This window comes from Danio rerio, chromosome 1 (genome assembly GCF_049306965.1).
Source record: "Danio rerio strain Tuebingen ecotype United States chromosome 1, GRCz12tu, whole genome shotgun sequence".
Classification (NCBI taxonomy): domain Eukaryota; kingdom Metazoa; phylum Chordata; class Actinopteri; order Cypriniformes; family Danionidae; genus Danio; species Danio rerio.
In genome coordinates this window covers 43,034,548-43,056,067 of record NC_133176.1, presented here as the reverse complement: position 1 = coordinate 43,056,067, position 21,520 = coordinate 43,034,548, and the positions used below count along the sequence as shown (strand labels likewise).

Genomic DNA, 21,520 nt, shown 5'->3' with positions numbered 1-21,520 from the left:
AAAAAATCGACTCTAGGCCTGGGCAATTAATCGAAAACATTCAGAACCTGTAATCAATCTAATTTTTCCAGGTCAATTTTTTCAATTACTTTCCCTACTTTACCCTACTAGTCACATGAAGGCTGATTTATACTTCAGCATTGAATGCTCAGGTGTGGTCCAGTGCAGCCTTTGTTAAAATGTAACTACACACAGGGATGGACAAAAATACATCAAAATGTATTTTAAAATAAAATACCAAATACCTCAGTTTTAAGTGTATCAAAATGAACTACAAAATACAGCAGCTACAACAAGTATCCAAATAAAATTCTGTATTTTTGTATTTTGGAAAAACTACTAAATACTTTTACAAGGGAGCATGACATTTCTTCGCAAACCTTCTATCAATAAGAATTTTCTATCAATCAAATCAAAGTTTATTTCTAGAGCACTCTTAATTACAATCTTTTTGTACCAAGGTGCTGTTCAATAGCAGTACAGCTGGTTAAAACAGCACTACACAAAAATAAAACAACAGTAAAAAACAATAATAACAACAGTAGAAGTTTCCAAGAAAGAAGCAATTTAGTATAGCCTGGGAAGTATAGCCATTAGGGATTATTAAATGCCCACGAAAAAAGATGAGTCTTTAACATTGATTTAAAAACAGATAGAATGGAAGCTATTCTGATTTTTAATGGTAACCTATTCCATTGTTTCGGACCCGCAACTGCAATCCCTTCACCATTAAACTGGCATAGTGAAGGAAACAATGACTTCCTCTAAGCAAGTTTAAGTCAGCTTCTCTGCACATCATTCACTCTACTAAACATAAGTATATATTCATAAAAAATGTAACTTGTGCTTCTATTTGATTTTTGTATAGATTTTGTACAAATTTCATCTTAAAGATGTTATCTTTAATCACTGTAAAAAACATTTAATGCAGATAATGAGTTGGAATATAGTACTTTATCTCTTTATTTTAAAAAACTGCCACCATTTCTTAAAAGTTTTATATCTAAAAAAAAAAAAATGAAATTGAAATCTTCAATCCTCAACGTAAAATCACGATTTCTAAAAACTACTAAAATCTCCAGTTTTATTTTCCAAAAATCATGTTTTTTTTTTTTGCAATTGTACTCTTCAATTTACAATATAAAACATATCACAAAAAAAAAATCCCTATCTGTTTTTGTAGCCATAAAACTTGAGTTAAGAGTTTTTGACCAGTCTGTAGATTGCAGTAATATTAAATATTTTTGTCTCATTCAGATTAACTATGTCAAAGGATGCAATTAACCATAAAAAGCACCTCCAGATCAGCTACTGGCATTTAAAACCAATATTGTAGGTATCGCCACTGTAGTGCTTTTTTATATTGTAAGAATTTTACAGTATTTTAAAAATACAAGAAACCAAAGTATTTTGATACAAAATATTAAACCGTTTTCATAAACCCTTTCAAATACAATTTACAAAAATACTGTTTTGTATTCAAAATATGTATTTGAAATGCATGTATCATAAATACTGCACATTCCTGACTACACGTCGCATGTTTGCATTACATTAATGATGATCGTAATCTGCGCCAGAAATACTGAAAAAAAAATCTTGTAAAATTTACTGTAAAAAACTAGCAGCTGTGATTGCCAGAAACTTACTGTAAAAATACAGTAGAATGTTTTTCAGGTTATAGTAGCAATAACCATAAAATTCATGGGGAAAAAACTGGCAGCTGTGGTTGACAGAAATCTACCGTTAAAATACAGTATGGTCTTCAGTTTACAGTATACGTAAAATAACTTTAAAAGATAAGGTATAATAATGTAAAAAGTACCAAGTTTTTCTGTATTTACATTAACGGTATTTAACTGTTAAATTTAAGAGAAATTTCATGTTTTATAATTTACAGTTTTTTACATTCGCGCTTTTACATTCTTTTACCGTGAAAACTATAGGGCATTTTTTAGAGTGTTGATGGCATATTTTCTATTACAATAAAAATATTACTTACATTCAAATATTTGTTATTTTCCCAGAAATGGATTGCGGCTGGAAGGGAAAATGTGCTGGATAAGTTCATTCCGCTGTGGCAACCCCAGAATAATAAAAGGACTAAGCCGACAAGAAAATGAATGAATATTTGTTATTTTAGTTAGAGGAGATGCTGCTTAATAAGAATAAAAGTGGCTGTTGGTTTTAGGCAATGTGTGTTTTAACTTTTAACTTAAAATTTTTAACTCAACAAATTCACCCTTCATTTAAACATCTCTCACTTGTAATATGTGAGCATATTTACTGTACAAAACTTGTCAGTAAACTGTGAGGGTAAAAAAAATAAATAAATAAATAAGTGAAATAATCGTACTAATCGTAATCGAGTTAAAATGTTAAATTAATCGAGATTTTAATTTTAGGCCAAATCGCCCAGCCCTAATCGAATTGAACTTGAACACAAGGGACTCTTGATAGCAGCAGGGGCCATGTATGGGAGATATTGTTTTGTGTGGATTTAAATGAAGAGGAGGAGGAGGTCAGAGGCCGACTAAGCATGACAAAACTCCAATGCGTTGTTCCCTTCGAGCTGCTCACACCCCCTCTGCTATTAAAATAATGGAGAACGTGAGCACAGCACAAACTCCCTGCAAGAAGGCGTTTACGGAGGCTAAAGGCTAACAATAAGCATGGGGGGTGTGACACATCATGCTGTGAACATGACCTCTGTGAGTCAGCATTAAAAGTTGGAGCGTTTCGGCTTTCTCCAAATTTGAACAGAAGAAAATAAAGGATTTTTTTATGTAATAGGAATTTTGAAATGGTGGCTTTTGAGTTAATAAAACATTAGCAGTATTTGTTTTGAAAAATGCATTATCGGGGGCTGGCTTTAAAAGCTTTTCGATAAATGTGAGACATCATTTGTTCTTTCTACAAGAATGTACATAAATTTTTAAAGTTGTTTATAAAAAGATTGATCACTCTAATTTCAATCCGAACAATACTTTTTTGATACTCAGTAGCTACCATTTGGTCAGACTAGTTCTTAAATGGATAGTATAACCAGACATTTTAGTTTTGTCATCATTTACTCACCCTTCATTTGTTTTAATCCTAAATGAGTTTCCTTATTCTGTTAAACAGAACAGAAGATATTTTGAAAAATCCTGAAAGCCTGTAACCGTTGACCATAGTATATTTTTTCAACTATTAATGTCATTGGTTACAGGTTTCAAAATCTTCAAAATATCTTATTTTGTGTTCAACAGAATAAAAGAATCTTAAATAAAGGTTTGGACTCACTTGATGATGAGTAAATATTGAGAACATTTTTATTTTTGGGTGAACTATCCCTATCAGATAGAATCCTTAGAGTCTTTTTGTGATGATTATACAGTGGATCCCAGACTCTACAGATATAGATCCTATACATTAATATGCTGTAAACAAAAATCTGTTCATTAAAAGTTGGCTGTAGTTTGCGATTTATGGGTGTTTTACATTGCAGATTGAATTATAAACCTTAATCTCTACTCCCACTAAATTTCATTCACTCATTCATTTTCTTTTCGGCTTAGCGGAATGAACCACCAACTTATCCAGCACATGTTTTATGCAGCGGATGCCTTTCCAGCCGCAACCCATCTCTAGAAAACATCCATACACTCAATAACACTCATACACTTCAGACAATTTAGTCTACCAAAATCATCTGTACCGCATGTCTTTGGACTGTGGGGGAAACCGGAGCACTCGAGGGAAACCCTATTGAACACAGGGAGAACATGGAAACTCCACACAGAAATGCCAACCGACCCAGCCGAGGCTCGAACCAACGACCTTCTTGCTGTGAGGCGACAGCATACCTGAGCCACTGCGTTGCCTCCCACAAATTGTGATGTTTAAAAGTATAAGAAGCTACAGTATGTTGAAACAATAAAGTCTTGTAAAGCACATATATTCTTCAGATAGACTCAATATATTGTTTTAAACTAATAACAATGCTAACAAGAGTCATTCTGTAAAACTTCAGAGAAAACAAAAAGTTTCCAGAGCAGAGATTAAGGTCCCATAATGCAATTCAAAAACATAAATAAACAGAAAATACCTACAAATCATGAACTATGATCAACTGTAATTTATTAGACATATTTTTAAGTGTACAGATGCAATTGAAGAGTTTAGATGCAAAAAACTTTAAATGCCGTCAGAAATTTTCCTCTAAAATGAGCCTTTTTATCAGGCTCCTGTGTGTATGTGCAGTCATATCACTTTTATAGCAAAAAAATAAGTCTTTTTCCTGGTGTTAAAGGGAAATCTCAAAAAAAAATAAATAAATAATTTCAATAGAAATTTCAGATGGCACAGACCGTTTTAGCATCAGAACTATTAAATTAGTACATGGCTTAGTTCTAGCCATTTAGTCCTACTTCCCAAGATCATGACTCCAACAACAACAGCAACAACAATATAAAATGCAAAACCCGTGCATAAAATGTAAAAGCCCAAGATATAGAAAAACACTGCAAAAGCAATGTGTCCCTAATGTGTCACCATAAAATATCCTATAACTGCTGCTACAAATATTCTGATACAATGACGAAAATATTTCTGGAGTTTCTGAATTGTGCCTTAAGCTGTATAGTGTCTTGAAAAATATCTAGTTAAATAAAATATTATTTACTGTCATCATGACAAAAATCAAATAAATCAGTTATTAGAAATGACTTAATTAAAACTATTATGTTTAGAAATTTGTTGAAAAAATCTGCTCTCCGCTAAACAGAAATTGGGGAAAAAGTAAGCAGGGGGGTGAATATTTCAGGGAGTTTAATAATTCTGACTTCAACTGTACATACTGTGTATGAGAGTCTGCAATTGCCTCTCTGAATATCACACTAACTGTACCAAAAAAAAAAAAAATAAAAAAAAAAAATAATACTTCCTTTCTTAGACTTTACAGACCTGAAACTTGCCTATAGCACTTATTCATGGTTGCTCTTAGTTGTGTAAATTGCTTCCTTGTCCTCATTTGTAAGTCGCTTTGGATAAAAGCGTCTGCTAAATGACTAAATGTAAATGTAAAATGTATTTTTTATAGTCCTTAACTGTGTAGTAACCAGGTCAATCCCTAAAGCTACACCTGATCCCATGTCTAGTTACCTTATATAAACCAAAACTAGTATTCTGCGTCTAAGTCCACATTAAATACACCTATAGCAAAATGCAATCACTAGTTGCCAAGGCAATATTTAAAAAAAAACATATATTTTTGGTTTGAAGTCAAAGTACTCGAAATAAAGTACTCGAAATAATAATGTGGTAAATTTTTGGTTGAGGATTATTTGCTTGTAATCATGTATAATTTACTGTTAACACTACCCAGCAAACAATTTTGTGTGTGATGAACGTCTAAAAGACATCTAAACATAGACAGCTTGGCTAAAACAAGGCTAAACTTGGGCTGTCCATGGAAATCTAATAGACTTTTAAGAATAGGTTAAAACTAGACTAGTCGTTATATAGACAGACTTTGTATGTGTAGTCTTTCATTTCTGTTTATTTGACGACTAGTCTAGTTTTGGCCTATTCCTAAACGTCAATTAGATTTTCACTGATAACCCAAATTTTGCCTTGTTTTAGCAAGACGACTATGTTTAGATGTCTATTAGACATCTATTAGACATCTTTTAAAAACAAAAAAATGCTTGCTGGGTACAGTAAATACATGTTATCGTGTATATCATTTAATATTGTATATAGATGCATATTAAAATGTTACCTTTTATTAGACTACTTATGTGAATGTGAATTAGTAGTCATGACAGTCTTCATGAATTATTTTAAATATGATGCATCATGATTCACATTTATTGTTTGCCATTACAATATAAAATGGTGTCATGCTGTTAGTGCAATTATTTTGATGAACTAAAGACAAATACAAATCTGATTTCTGTAAAGTTTGCACAAAAATCGCAGTTTTGTTGTTTACCTGATTGAGTGTTGAACACAAAAGCAGATAATTTGAAGAATGTTGAAAACAGTAGCCATTCACGTCAACCAAAGTGTTGTTTTAGCTACCATTTCCCAACTTTTTATTAAAATATCTTCTTTTGTGTTTAACAGAAAAAATACTCGAGAGTTACTTCATGGTGTCAGTGTGGGGACCTATCCTTTTAATATACCTTTGCCCTGAATTGACTTGCGCATGCTAAAAGATTAACGGTGTGTTGAACAGGACAAATAGTCTTGTACAATTAGTATAGCACTAAATCAGGTCATGCTTAAAAGAAACGCATTTGTGTTTTTGTATCAGTTTTTACGCTATGTGTTATTCTATGGGGCCCTGCTGTGGTCATGTGTGTTTTCCTCTTTATAAACCTGGCTGTTATTTCCTTTCCCCCATCTTTCTTTTCCATCCACGCTAACTCGCTCTCAATTCCACTGTGAAACAGGCACGCTCACGTACAGCCTCATCCGCGCGCTCACACACTCCATCGCTTGCTCTGCTGCTCTCCTGCCTCCCCCCTCACTCACTCACACACACACACACACACACTCTCTCTCACACACACCCCTTTCATAAGGTGCTGGCAGCAGCAGTGTTAGCAGCAGCAGCAGCAGCAGCAGCGTTGGAAGAGGAGGGAGCCTCCGAGACAAGATGTAGTCGCGTGAATGTGCGTGTATCCTCGCAGCCGCCGTCCTCCTTCACTGTGGAATTACGGAACAAAAGAGGAGGACCTTTCTTCCGCATCTGCGGTTTCCATTTTTCCACCTTCCCTCTTGTCGCGGTTTTTCTGCCCTCCCCTTGCGCGTGGCGTCGTTTTCGACGGAGGCTAGTGGCAGAGCTGGAGAGGAGGGAGGCTGACACGGGCTTGTCTGCGGACTGAGATCACCAAAGCATCGAGGTCACCTCAGAGGCCGTTCTCTCCTTTCTTCTTTTTTTCCTCCCCCTTTGCGTTTTCTCTTTCCCAGGCAGGCCTTTTGTTTTTCAGCGGACTTGTCTGAGGGGCTGCCGTCGCCGTGCTGAATTGGGCTATTGTTGGACAGGCAGGCCTCTCTCTCTCTCTCTCCCTCCACAATACCTTATCCTCCCTCCCTCCCTCCTCTCATCTTCCACTGCTCCATCCTTTCATCCCCATGCACCTTGCTTAAACTCATATGTGTGTTTGTCGGTGCGCACGTACTGTCCGGAATCATCTTTGCGCTGCATCTTGTCCTCCATTCTCGCCCCCCCTGTTCTCCCATCCCCGCAGTGCCTGGCGACGTAATGTGCCCTTCGTGGCACATGAATCCGGATGTTTGGCAGGGGGTCGGTGGGATTTGTTCCAGCCAAGGGTGATGCCTCAGAGGACAGCCCAGCCCAGCGCTCCCACGCCCACCTCCAACCACTGAGCACGCTTGCCTGCGCCGCCACGTGTCACCCCTGGTTAGCGTGCGTACGTGCGCGTATGTGTGTATATGCGTACACACGTGTGTGTGTGCGAGAGCGCCCTTACCATGACTCTGGCCTGATACCTGGACTGGGGTGTCCCCTGCCAATGTGGGGGAGGGACTGAACCTCAGGTTACTCCCCACCCCCTCCCTCCCCTTACCCCCTTCCCTCTTCCCCCTCTTCCCCCCATCCACGGGGTAACCTGCCAACATGAAGAAGACCCGCAGCACCAACCTCAGGCGGGCCTGGCCCAGCTCGGATCTATCGGAGCGGGCCTTGGAGCGCATCCGCTCTCGCAGTGAGAAGGACTACCACCACCATAAGCACTTTCCACCGCCCCCTCCTCCGTCCCACATCTCCCCTTCTCCACGGGGCTACATGACACCAGGTGGGTCCCCCAGGACCTCTGATTCACCTTGGACCAGAGGCTGTAAATCAGGGTTCCTCAAATGTGGTTCTGTTGAGTTTGGCTTGAATCTGACCTGTAATTTAGATTCAACACCTGGCTCAGGTGTCTGGATTTGAGTTGGTTTAAGGAACTCGATTGCAAATGTTTGTCAATATGGCGCATTACTAACCCATCATTCTCCACCATCAGTGGCTATGTGAGGTTTCTGTTTTTGATGTGCTGATTGACATAGTGTTGAATGCATCCACCATTTTGGTCCAGTAATGGTTTTATTGCATTAAGTTTATAGCATTATGAATCACAAATCTGGCAGCTGGTTTCCCTGTTGTACGAGCATAATGAGAGAGATTGTGAGATGGCCCCAGAATTCATGGCTGCTTTTCTCCATTTGGTTGTGAGTCTTCTGTTATTGTCAGACCTGTAGAGGGGTTCGGTAGTGAAATGGCAAGGTGACACACACCACAAGGACGAATTGTTTTTTGATTTGTGTTAGCGATAAAGTTACCAGTTCATTTTGTGCTGATGCAGTTATCTCAAAACCAGTACTTGTGCTTATGCTCATGTGTGTGAGTGTTCATGAGGTGTGTGGAGTTTGAGGACTTTCTTTTCTTTCACACAGCACTCATCATTAGGATTGTTACATTATTGTAAAGCATTTATGTGCACAAATGTGATGTTTTGTTGGATATCTTTGATAAAATAACATGGAATCTGTTAAATTAACCAACTTTGTCCCAATACAAAGCTGATAATCTACTTGACTGCATCAAACAATTGAAATCATGTTGTCATTTATAAAAATCTGTTGTGATTTTACACAATCTGCTGAACAACAAACAAACAAACAAACAAACAAACAAACAAACAAACAAACAAACAAACAAACAAACAAACAAGCAATTACAACTTTCTATTGCATGACATGAAAACAAGTAAATTTTTCATGGCATGAAGCATTCATCCCTGTTACAATTGTGACAACCAAACTAATAGATTTTTAATCTTTAATTGGTTTTAAGATAAACCAGTTAAGCCATTTAATGAATGAAATATGCACTCTTACTCACAATTTAGGTCCCAAGTGATCTTAACTGCTGTGTACTTGCATCAAAATATAAATGCAACGTACTTGCTGTGTTTATAATGTATTGCAGAACACTTGTGGTCTTCTTAAAATGGGATACAGGTCGGGTTAGAGACAGGTTTGGTGGTATGGGTAGGTTTAAGGATGGGTTAAGGTGTAAGGGATGGCCAGCAATAGAATTATTTCTGTAATTACAGAAATAATTACAAAAGTAGTTACATCCATGTATATATATATATATATATATAAATATATATATATATATATATATATATATATATATATATATATATATATAAAATATGACTTCAACTATATATATATATATATATATATATATATATATATATATATATATATATATATATATATATATATATATATATATATATATATATATATATAGTTAAAGTCATTATTAGCCCCCCTGAATTATTAGCGCCCCTATTTTTTTTTCCCACCAATTTCTGTTTAATGGAGGGAAGATTGTTTCAGCACATTTCTAAGCATATTAGTTTTAAAAACTTATTTCTAATAACGGATTTATTTTATCTTTGACAGGATGACAGTAAATAATATTTTACTTGATATTTCTCAAGACACTTCTATACAGCATAAAGTGACATTTAAAGGCTTAACTAGGTTAATAAGGTGAACTATGCAGGTAAGGGTAATAAGGCAAGTTATTGTATAACGATGGTATGTTCTGTAGATTATCGGAAAAAAAAAATTACTAATGCTTTCCTTCTTAGACTTTACAGACCTGAAACTTGCCTATAGCACTTATTCATTGTTGCTCTTATAGTTGTGTTAATTGCTTCCTTGTCCTCGTTTGTAAGTCGCTTTGGATAAAAGCGTCTGCTAAATGACTAAATGTAATGTAAATGTAAATGTAAAAAATTAGGATAAAGAAGCTAATAATTTTGTCCCAAAAATGGTTATTAAAAAATTTATAACTGCTTTTATTCTAGCCGAAATAAAACAAATAAGACTTTCTCCAGAAGAGCAAATATTATCAGACATACTGTGAAAATATCCTTGCTCTGTTAAAAATAATTTGGAAAATATTTAAAAAAATAAAATCAAAAGGGGGCTAATAATTCTGACTTCAACTATATATATATATATATATATATATATATATATATATATATATATATATATATATATATATATATACATATATATATATATATATATATATATATATATATATACATATATATATATATATATATATACATATATATATATATATACATATATATATATATACACATATATATATATATACACATATATATATATATATATATATATATATATATATATATATATATATATATATACATATATATATATATATATATACATATATATATATACATATATATATATATATACATATATATATATATATATATATATATATATATATATATATATATATATATATATATATATATATCCATTTCTCAGTGCATTGGTGCATTTACATTTTTTTATTAAAATATATATTTATTTTATGAAAGATATATAACATATGTAAAATATATAAATATTTAAAATAATTTTTTAGTCAACAAACATATTTAGAAATTAAAAAGATAATACAATTTAATTCAAGCAAAATATTGAAAAAAAATGACAACCTACAAAACCCCTTTTTTGCTTCTCGTGATTTTTCCCCTTAATAAAGTTTGTATTTATTTTTCTGTAACAAATAAATTTGGGTGTACTAGTTTTTGGGCCGTTATAAGAAGTTATTTTGTTAGATTTTGTACAAGGTCCAGATTTGGCTTCAGTACTGACTAATCTAATGTATAAGCACAAATATAGAACTGAAAGCTTCCTATTAATAATATAAATTTAAAAGAGAGATTTGTGAGGGGTGTACTCATATATGCTAAGCACTGTATATATTATAGAGAAAACATACATTACTGCACCCTAAATGGATCAGCGTAGCAAAAACTCTTTCGCTGCCTTGTTTTCATTTCAGGAGGGTGCATTTTACTCAACAGTTTTACTGTGTAGTTTTAGGTGTCAAGATTGTCCTTTAGATTCTGTTACTTTTACAATACTGACCTATCCTTGACTAGGTATGGGCCAGAATATGTTCCTGACAGTAAGATAACCTCAGATAACAATTTCACGATTTGACGGTATTGTGATTACTGTTCTAAATTATATTATATTATATTATTTTGTTTAAGGCCTAAAATTAACACTCTCCATGTGCCATATAAACATTGCAGAATATATTGTTAAGTCACCAATGGCCGGATAATACAATATAGATAACAAAGATTGTAAATATATAATTATACAAATATGAAATTTAAAATGCACCGCTCTGATAATTCAAGTTTAACTACAGACATTTTGAGGGATGTAAACAAAAATGATGGTCCCAGCATATTTTTTTCTGTTTTACATTTTTAATTTCTAAAGCTTCCAAGAATCCAAAAAGAGCCACATACATAATGTTACAACAGCTATTTTATCATTAAGTAATGATTGAATTGCCTCTTGTTTCAGTTATGAAATAGTTTGATAACAAGCAGGAAATGTTCATGGGCCGATGACATGACCACATTGAAATGGTCTATAAAATAAACACATACTGTTGAAGTGTTTTCAGCTAAAAAAAAAGAATATCTGAGTGATACCTGTTTAAGTCATTTTAGTGACTGCACCTTGACACATAAAAAAGACAGCCAATCAGAGTTGTTAATTCACATAGCTTGCACAAATAGCTAATACCTGCAATATGCATCAAAAAAGTGAGGCACGGTTATTTAATGTAAACTTGTCTAAATCTTACATCTTTGTTTCACACTAAACAGCTATTGACTTGATTTTAGAGGCACAAAGTATATATACATGCCTGCACGTACACATGCACACACACACACACACACACACACACACACACACACAAACACACACACACAAACACACACACACCGGCCCAGCTGTGACAGAGTCCCTGATTTAGGCGTGGGAGAGAAACGAGGCCATGCTGGTGCAGTAATAGCCTGGCCTCTGTAGTAATGCGCGTAGAGGAGAAAGAGAGAGATAGAAGAGGCTGTGCCTGAATAAATCGTTAGTCTCCGCCTCCAGTCAGCTGACACGTTTGTAGAAATCATAGAGCCACTATGAGGAACTCGCTGAAGCCTTTGGGAATTTATTTTTTGCAAATGCGTATGCGTGCATTAACCCTCGATCAGTTCATTTCCCTTTTTTGACACAAACACATACATCCGTTTTATATAGATCATCTCATTATGTATTCACTATGCAGATTCTCTCTCTCTCTCTCTCTTTCTCTCTCTCTCTTTTCTACTCATACTATCACTCGTTGCACCAGGCTAAAAATATCCACCCCAGTTCTGGACATCCCAGATGCTGACATCACTAGTGGGACTGCATGCAGGATTTGCATGGGATGATTGAGAAGAGAATGAGAGCACGAGGGAGGGAGGGAGGGATGGCGAACGACGATCAGGCCACCGAAATAGGACTGCAAGCTAACATACTGCACAAAGTGAAGATTCTGCATTGCCCCCTATTTAAAGTAGCGTTCCTTTATAGTCTGACCTATTTAGCGATACTTGACCTTTATGTCTCCATTTGGTCTCCATTTTGCTCCAGGCGTGGGGGTTACTAACATGGAAGGTTTTGCATATAGCATGACCGAATCTTTATCACCTATGCGTTCGGTTAATGTGCTTGTAGTCGTGTTGGCTATGGAGCACGACTGCGCTTCTTTTCTTTAGATGGAAGTGGGTCAGCAGAGAGTCTAGGCCTAGTCTGAAGGGACCACCCTGAGCAATCAGCTCTACCCCCTCTTTCTGTTTTTGGTTACAGCCTGGATCACTGTGTTGGTGAGAGTCGAAGCTTATAGTTGATTTAAAGGGTTAGTTCACGCAAGAATTTTAATTGTGTTATTAATTGCTCACTCTCATGTTGGTCCAATCCTCTGAGGACTTTGTTTATGTTTGGAACACAAATTAAGGTAACACTTTATTTTGATGGTCCATTTGAGTATTAGTAGACTTTCTGCTTGATATCTGTTGATACTGCTCCTTCAACAGACATTTAACTGACTATAAGAAACTTTGCAAGTACATGTCAACTTTCACTAACCCTAACCCCAACCTAACAGTCTACTTATAATCTAATGAGAATTAGTTGGCATGTCGAAGAAATTTACTTAAATTCAACAAATGGATCATCAAAATAAAGTGTGACCCCGAATTAAGGTTTTATGGATGAAATCTGAGAGCTTTCTCGTCCTCCTCAGACAGCAATGATAATGATACATTCAAAGTCTATCAAAGGTTCAATGTGACTTCAGTGGTTAAATCTTAATCATACGAAGCTCCAAGAGCACTTTTCTTAACCTTGCTCCGCAGATGTCCTCTATGAATGTGCAACAGTTAATCGATTACTTGATCGTGAAGACCATGGTTGACCATGTAAATGGCGATTGAATCTTACAGCACTTACAGTGGCGCCCTTAGCTCTAATTGGTTAGCTCGCCACAGGATGCATCAAAATATGTGAGAAAAGAGAGAATCATGACTTCATTGACTACGTTTACATGGACATCAGTAATCAAATTATTTGCCTTAATCTAAATAAGACAATAATATAATTAGGGTGTTTCTATGAGTTGCTTTTTGAATGTTCCTGTTTTACATGTTATAGCACATAATTCGATTAACATCATTGCGTCACCATGCTATCCACATTTCCTCCAGAGTTTCATGTAATTTCTGGAGTTCCATTTTTAATTTGTCAACTTTAAATGAAGTTTAAACTTTCACTTTTATTTAGGAACATTTCATGCATGCGCCTGTGACAAACGAGATATTGGATGCAGTTATGAACTGCTGGAAGAGGGTTGTATTATGGCTCATTTCCACTGACTGGTACATTACCCTACAGTTCGGGTCGGTACAAGTCACCTTTATCAGGCTTGCGTTTCCACTACCAAGAGTACCTTTTAAATGGGTGTGGTGTAAGACAGAACATTGGAAACGTTGGAAATGTCTACAATAAAGCTGCACAGGTCGTTCACATATCATATGAAAAGCACTTCTCACAAAACAGATGCTTTCTACAAATAAATACTTCTGTATAAATGTTTATTACTAACTTTTCTATGAACATGAGTTGGTTATAACTGCAGATCAATGACAGTGCGAAATAGCCTACTGTAACGTCTGTAATTATATTAAATATTTAAATAAATGAACATATATGAACACAAACAGACCCTCACAGTCCCCGATATGTTATCAACTACAAAAAAGTACACACAGCATACGTTTCATCCTTAATTAGTTTCAAAACAACACAAAGTATAGCCTACAGTCAGTGAAAACCTCTCATCTATGTCTGTAATCTTCAGCAGCACATGTAGCCTCTGATAGAGAGTCATTCCATCATTCCCAGTTCATATTAGTCCAAAAGGTGATGATAAAAATTAAAACAAGGCAGTTTGTTCACTTTTGCTGTAGAAGTAACGTGCTCCTTGGCTTCCCCTTTTTTTCCGCGCTCCACTCTCGTGTTTGTCCTTTTCTTTCTGATTGTGTCATTCTTGCGTTTGTCAGCATCTCACAGGACTGGGTTTCCAAAGCTTGTCAATAATCAAGCGCACGTTATTATTATCAGCTCAAGAAGTTGGTTATTTCAGATATAGACGCGCAAGAAAGTGAAACCACTCGTGCTTCAGACTGGCTCGTAAAAAACTACGAGGCACAGTGTAGATTCTGCTCTACTGCATGGCTTTGTGACTGTTTATGAAGATGACGACAAGGTATGTTTGAGCCCGGATTGACCATGGCTCATTATTATATTTATATATAATTCCGCTGTAATCTCTCGCTGTTAATTTCAAACATGGCGGGTCCTTTGTTTGCATTCTGGCTTGTTGCGTAAGCAAATGACGTATCTCTGTAGACCAATAGCACTCACCTGCGCGTCTAGCTCCGCCTTTTGGTACCCTTTCTTGTGTTTGGGACCCTTTCGAAAGGGTGCCGAAAAAGTGGTACGGTACGGTTTGGTTCGGTACGACTTTTCAAAGTGGAAACGGCCATAAAAGCGTACCAAACCGAACCTAACCGTACCTTACTACTCAGTGGAAATGGCCATTAATGGAATTTGATATTGCACGGTGATTGGGAGAAAAACCCCTCAGCATTTCGCAATCCAGGAGTCTGTGGTTCTTCACTGACTCAGTATGTGTGTATAGACTAACCAGTTGCAAAATGCGGCGAACGACTTACACAACAGTAATAGTTTGATTAAAAGAAGAGAGAGAGAAAAGAAAGAGAATGATGCAGATGTTTCGATGTTTTATTGTTAAAAGCTGACAAAAATTAAATGTTTCAATTTAATGGCATAAATTAATCAGATTTTGTTTAAATGTACATACTCGATCATGATCAAATCATTAATTGGTTATAACAGGAATAGTTGGATTAAGGTGTTTACATGTCTGTACATCACTTCAGTAATGAGACTAAAATTGACATACACATCTTAATTTGATTTCTGTGTAGTTCGATTATGACTTTAGTCAGATTAGGGTCATCAAAAAAATTGTTTACACGGTAGACAGCTCTTAATCAGAGTTTTATCTTAATTGTATTAAAATCAGATTAATGGTGTCCATGTAAACATATTTAATGTCATATAGTGAGGTCTTAGTCCTGATCTAGTAGTGATGTGTCACATAGTGATATAGTTTCGTGTTTTTAAAGCTCAATTTTGAATTACATTTTCGATAAAGATCACACTGCATATACATCAGATTAATTATCATTAACATTTATTACATGGTGAAAGCACTGCATATAGATTAGTTTCATGTGCAGTGCCCCCCCAAAAATAAGCCTACTGATGATTTCAAATCATGGTGTATGATTACTATGGGCAATACAATGCCTGTGTGTAGTGCAGCCGACTCTAATGGCAATGTTGTACTACCTGTTAGGGCTGCACTGATTCAGCATCAATAACCAATATGATCATTTGCAATAGTCAAACCGGAGCATCTGGAGGAAACCCACGCCAACAGGGGGTGAACATGCAAACTACACACAGAAATGCCAACTGACCCAGCCGGGACTTGAACCAGCAACCTTTATGTTGTGAGGCGACAGTGCTAACTATTGTGCCTCCGTGCCGCTCATTATTCAATTACTGCACTACTATATATTGCTTATTAGATTTTATGCAGATTCACTCATCCCAATCAATCTAAAATTATAAATTCTTTCCAAATAGACATCATTGAGTCATCTGGTGGAATTGTAAAACACAAAAGTGTTTTTGGAGCTTTCAATATTACAGTTGAACCACTGAAGAGACATATGAATATGTCTGAATAAGTCTTGGGTTGCTTTTCTGGATATGTCTCAGAACCATTACTGTCTAAGGAGGATTTCCCTTATAATATATATTAATTTGTGCTCCAAAGATGAACAAAGGTCTCAGGGGGTTGGAATGACATGTAATTAATTACAGAATTTAATTTTTGCGGTGAACTAGCTCTTTAAATGAGAATATTTCTAAAATAAAACCTTGTTTGAAATGTTGATCGATTCTCTTGACTGTGCATGAACCACTGCAAACAGACAAGGCATTTTTAGATGGTTTCAGATGGTTAGTTGGAGTACTTGTGGTTTATACCTTTAGGAAGGTGTCGTTCAGTTAATTCATTTCTGTATGTATATACTGATTAGGTCAATGATACCCAAACTAGGGCCCTTGGGCCAAAGTTGGCCCTTGGTAACCTTTGATTTGGCCCACCATCCTATCTGAGAAGAGAGAAAGACTGATGGAGATGTTTTGATGTTTTATTGTTAAAAGCTGACTGAAATTAAATGTTTCAATTTAATAGTGTAAATTAATCAGATTTTGTTTAAATGTACAAACGGTCACCCGACAATGCAGAGACTTTGGTCAGGAAATCAAGTCAAAGGCAGATTCTGCTTGACCTGTGTATTCAGCATTGAACTTCAGTGTGTTAACAATGTGATTGTTTATGTTTTTATTGCATTAAGTTCTCATTTAAAAACGTCTACCGCATTAGTTGATATGATTTAAAGTAATATTTTCTATTTATTTTGAAATATGAAATTAATTGGGAAATGACCCATGGCAACTTTAATATAATATAGCTTGTTATATTTACCTTCGGCCCACGGCTCTCAATGATATTTGGTTTTTGGTCCTTCATACAAAAAGATTTGGGCAGCCCTGGATTAGGTTGTCGGTCAGTTTGATAGAAAAACTGTTTGTTTTTTAAACACTAAACCCAATATTAAAGTTCCACAAACCCAGAAAACTTTGTGATCTTGGATTATAGACAACTTTTTACAAAAAGGTCAAAAGTTTGCTAACAATTTATGATTTTTGAAAAGGTCCCTTCTGCACTCCATACAATTAATATCAGGAATTTAGAACAAATGGACATTGAATTAATAGAAAATAATGCAAAATAAATGATTACTTAAATGTAACAAATATGGCGACGCAGTGGTGCAGTAGGTAGTGCTGTTGCCACTAAGCAAGAAGGTCAATGGTTTGAGCCTTGGCTGGGTGAGTTGTCATTTCTGTGTGGAGTTTGCTTAAACTCCTTTTTTCTGTTAAAACCGCCTGCTCATTCATTTTTTATTCTTTGCTCTTCACTCATTTAGAGCAGGTTCTAGAAAAGTGTTTTGAATTATCGATAAATATTATCTGTGAAGAATATTGGAGTTATTTATTTACATATTTGCAGTATCCATTGTCACTATTTAATTATCGATCAGATTGCTGTCTTACTGAGGACCTACTTAAGCCTACTCTTCTTGTGCCTTATGCAGATTTATGTGATGTTTTAATGTTGGCCACCACATTTTCTCTTAAATCCTTCCTTTGCCCCATATGGCCATGGGTATTTAGGTTTTGCAGTATCATTATCCTTATATCCGTACTCGAGTGTGGTTCTGTTTGGGAAGGGTGAAGTTACGTTAGTTTCCTGACCTGAATTCTTATAGAGCTCTTGGTCTTTTCATGATCAGATACTTGACGATTTCTGCATCTCCATCCCCAGACTCTCTTCAGAGGATGGCCTGCTTTTGGCAAGGGCTACTCTTGCCCTGGCTAAATTTGGAAACCAGTGCCACAGCATCTGCCTCAGAGACAGATTTCTCTGAATATCAGGATCATAGGATTATACGGCTCTTTTTTAGATGGTAGATGCGGCTGTATGATGGGGGATTTTCTATGGAAGGTGCAAGACTTTTTCCATAGTGATTTTTTTAACAGTAATGACAATGAACAGCAATGAGTATGAAGTATAAAGGCCCTTGCTCTGGATGTACTGCCACAGATGTCATTTAGAGTTGGGTGTAACACGTTCCCCATTAGTGCGTTACTGTATTCTTATACATTTTTGAGGAACGCAGTTATGTAATGAATTACATTTTAAATATGTGTAATTTGATTACAGTTACTAAAGTCATTGTAATTCCGTTACTTCCATTACAAATACAGTTTTTGGAAGAAAAAAATACTTATTTTAAATAATGTTTTCAGCTGTAACATCAGTTAATAAGCATGAGCTTTTAAATTGCTGAACGTGAGGTGAAATGGTTGCTGTCGAGAGCGGTTGCTTTTTCAATTGGAAATACAGACATTACTTTGATTTCAAAAAAATATTGCTGTAAAATGCAGTCCCGTCTCTAAAGAACTTTCGACTGCTTTTAACTCGACCAGGAACTTGTTCAGTACTACACAGGAAGCATTCTACGACAATACTTATCACCAAGTAGGACACCGGTGCCCAAAAACATGGCTGTCCAACTCAGCCTAAACAGGCTAAATTAAAACAATTTCATGCAGGATCAGGATTATAATGTGAAGAGAAGCGTAGCTGCTTATGGAACCATTCACATATCGCGTCTTTCCCATGCAACCCAGTTGAAAACCACCAGTCAAGTGACAAGAACTAACCAATCAGCTTCATACTTTGGAATATACACATTTTGGTTGACTAATTACCTTGGACAAACACAGAACATCCAAACACTGCAGTGCTTTTACATACTATGGATGTGAATGGTTACATGTACCCAGTTTTCTTAATGTCTTCTTTAAAAAGACAAACAGGTTTGGATCAAGTGAATGATGAGAGAATTTTAAGTATTGGACGAACTCTTTAAGTCTTTTGAATATGTCAAGCTGCTGTGATCAACCCATTGTAATGTTTTTCTGTGAATATTAAATTACTGAAAGAGCTGCAGTTTATTTTGTATGTTTATAGGTATATTTTATATGTTTTAAAAGTAACTTTGAAATAAAGTTATTAGTAATCGGATTACTTTTTAAGTAATTAGAAATGTAATCAGATTACAATTTTCCAGTAGTAATCAATCATTTGGTAATTGATTACTTTTTAAAAGTAACTTACCCTAACAGTGAGGACATCATAGTCTCTAACAGGACATTACCAGTCTCTAACGCAGAGATGGGCAATTTCACTCCTAAAAGGTTAGTGTCCAGCAGAGTTTTGCTGAAACACTAATCAAATACAAGCTAATCAGAACAAGCTAATCAGTGTCTTCATGATCACTACAAAGGTTCAAGCAGATGTTTAATTGGACTTGGAGCTAAACTCTGCAGGACACCGGCCCACCAGGACCGAGTTTGCCCATCCCTGCTTCAACTAGTCTCTCACTGACATCACTAGTCACTCACAGACATCACTAGTCTCTAATAGGACAACACGAGTCTCCCACTGGACATCACTAATCTCTAATAGAACATCACTAGTCTCTCACAGACATAACTAGTCTCTAACAGTACATCATGAAGGGCCCGTCACACTGAATGTGCTTTTATGCATTGAGAGGTTCATCTTTTGAATGGTTTACTAATGGCCGCAAGCATTTTGTGCACTGCTTATGTGCACCTTGCATTTTAATGGCCTGCTGTGCCTCTCAATTTTGCCATTGCGCACTGTGCGCTCGCAGTTGAAAAAAGTAAACTCTGGGCAGAAAAAAAAGTCGCATTTATTCTTCGATCAACGGGGTTTCTGATCAGGTGACAGCAGTGTTTGTGTTGTCAAGACTACTACAGAGACTTTTAAAGATGGAGGAGACACTTGTGGTTGCTGTTTTAAGTTATCCAGAGCTACATGACTACAAATTTTGAATATCACAATATTATTAAAAGTTACAATTATAACAATATCAACAGCAACACTCGCGCACAAAACACAGCTGATTCAGTCGTTGCCTAATGACATAAAGCACACCATGCTTCTTCTTTTCCTGTCAATAAAAAAGACAGTGTGGCATGCCTAACATTTTTTGCAATGTAAAAATCCACAGGATTTCATCTCTATTCGCAGACGATGTTATTCTGTTGGCTTCATCGAACATAGATCTTAAGCATGCACTGGGGCAGTTTGCAGCCTAGTGTGACGCAGCTGAGATGAGAATCAGCACCCTCAAGTCCGAGGCCATGTTGCTCCACCGGAAAAAAGGTGGTTTGCCATCTCCAGGTTGGAGGAAAGTCCTTATTCCAGGTGGAGGAGTTTAAGCATCTTGGGGTTTTGTTCACGAGAGAGGGAAGAATGGAACATGAGATTGACAGGCGGATTGGTGCAGTGGCAGCAGTAATGCGGTATATGTACCGGCCTGTTGTGGTACAGAAGGAGCTGAGCCGAAAGGCAAAACTTTCGATTTATCGGTCAATCTACGTTCCTACTCTCACCTATGGTCATGAGCTTTGGGTCATGACCGAAAGGATCTCGTATACAAGCAGCCAAAATGAGTTTCCTTTGAAGGGTGGCAGGGTGCACTATTATGGATAGGGTGAGGAGCTCTGACACTCGGGAGGAGCTCGGAGTAGAGCCGCTGCTTCTCCACATCAAGAGAAGTCAGCTGAGGTGGATGCCTCCTGGACGCATACCTAGGGAGGTGTTTCAGGCATGTCCCACTGGGAGGAGGCCTCGGGGAAGACCCAGGACACACTGGAGGGACTATGTCTCTCAGCAGTCCTGGGAACGTCTCTGAATCCCACCGGAGGAGCTGGAGGAAGTGTCTGGGCAGAGGGAAGTCTGGAGTTCTCTCCTAAGACTGCTGCTTACGCAACCCAGCCTTGGAAAAGTGGCAGAAAATTAATGAATGAATATTCAGTGTGAACGGCTAGTCGCTAGTCTCTCACAGACATCACCAGTCTCTAATAGGACATTATGGCTGTTTTCATAATTGCCTAAAACTACTTAGTAGGTACTGCATTTAAATGTAAATGTGATACTTGGCCGTTGATCACGTGACCTACCCGCATCAGTTGCAGCGCTTTACTCCCATTCATGAATTTGCTCGTGATGCATCATTGGATAACATAGCGTCCATCGGATGCGCAGTTCAGAATCTCGCCAGAAGTAATAGGTTATCTGAGAACTTCTCACATACTGGTTTTTGAATTCTTGGAATTTGGACATACTACTCAGCTCGCATACTGTTTTTAGCATACTTTACAGTATAAAAGTATGTGATTTTGGATGCAGCTCATGAGCCTCTCACAGACATCATTA

The 21,520-nt window shown here is 36.5% G+C and overlaps 2 protein-coding genes across 18 annotated transcripts in view; one reads left to right on the top strand and one right to left on the bottom strand.

Annotated features, from left to right (window-relative positions):
• sod3b (superoxide dismutase 3, extracellular b) overlaps positions 1-21,520 on the bottom strand; it is a 92,180-nt gene that overhangs the window by 36,657 nt on the left and 34,003 nt on the right. The window contains exon 5 of one of the 16 annotated variants that reach the window (XR_012407301.1): positions 19,971-21,080. The exons of 13 other annotated variants lie outside the window; for them this stretch is intronic. The gene's annotated coding sequence lies outside the window, so the exon portion shown is untranslated. Of the gene's footprint in view, positions 1-19,970; positions 21,081-21,520 lie in introns of those variants that run through there. 2 more of the 16 variants (XR_012407295.1, XR_012407307.1) reach the window with 2 other exon arrangements.
• Positions 1-21,520, top strand: part of stox2a (storkhead box 2a) — a 74,483-nt gene that overhangs the window by 22,352 nt on the left and 30,611 nt on the right. The window contains exon 1 of one of the 2 annotated variants that reach the window (XM_005160006.6): positions 6,568-7,808. The exons of the other annotated variant lie outside the window; for it this stretch is intronic. Coding sequence (XP_005160063.2) covers positions 7,631-7,808 — 178 coding nt within the window. The 5' untranslated portion in view covers positions 6,568-7,630. Of the gene's footprint in view, positions 1-6,567; positions 7,809-21,520 lie in introns of those variants that run through there. 2 annotated transcript variants of the gene reach the window in all.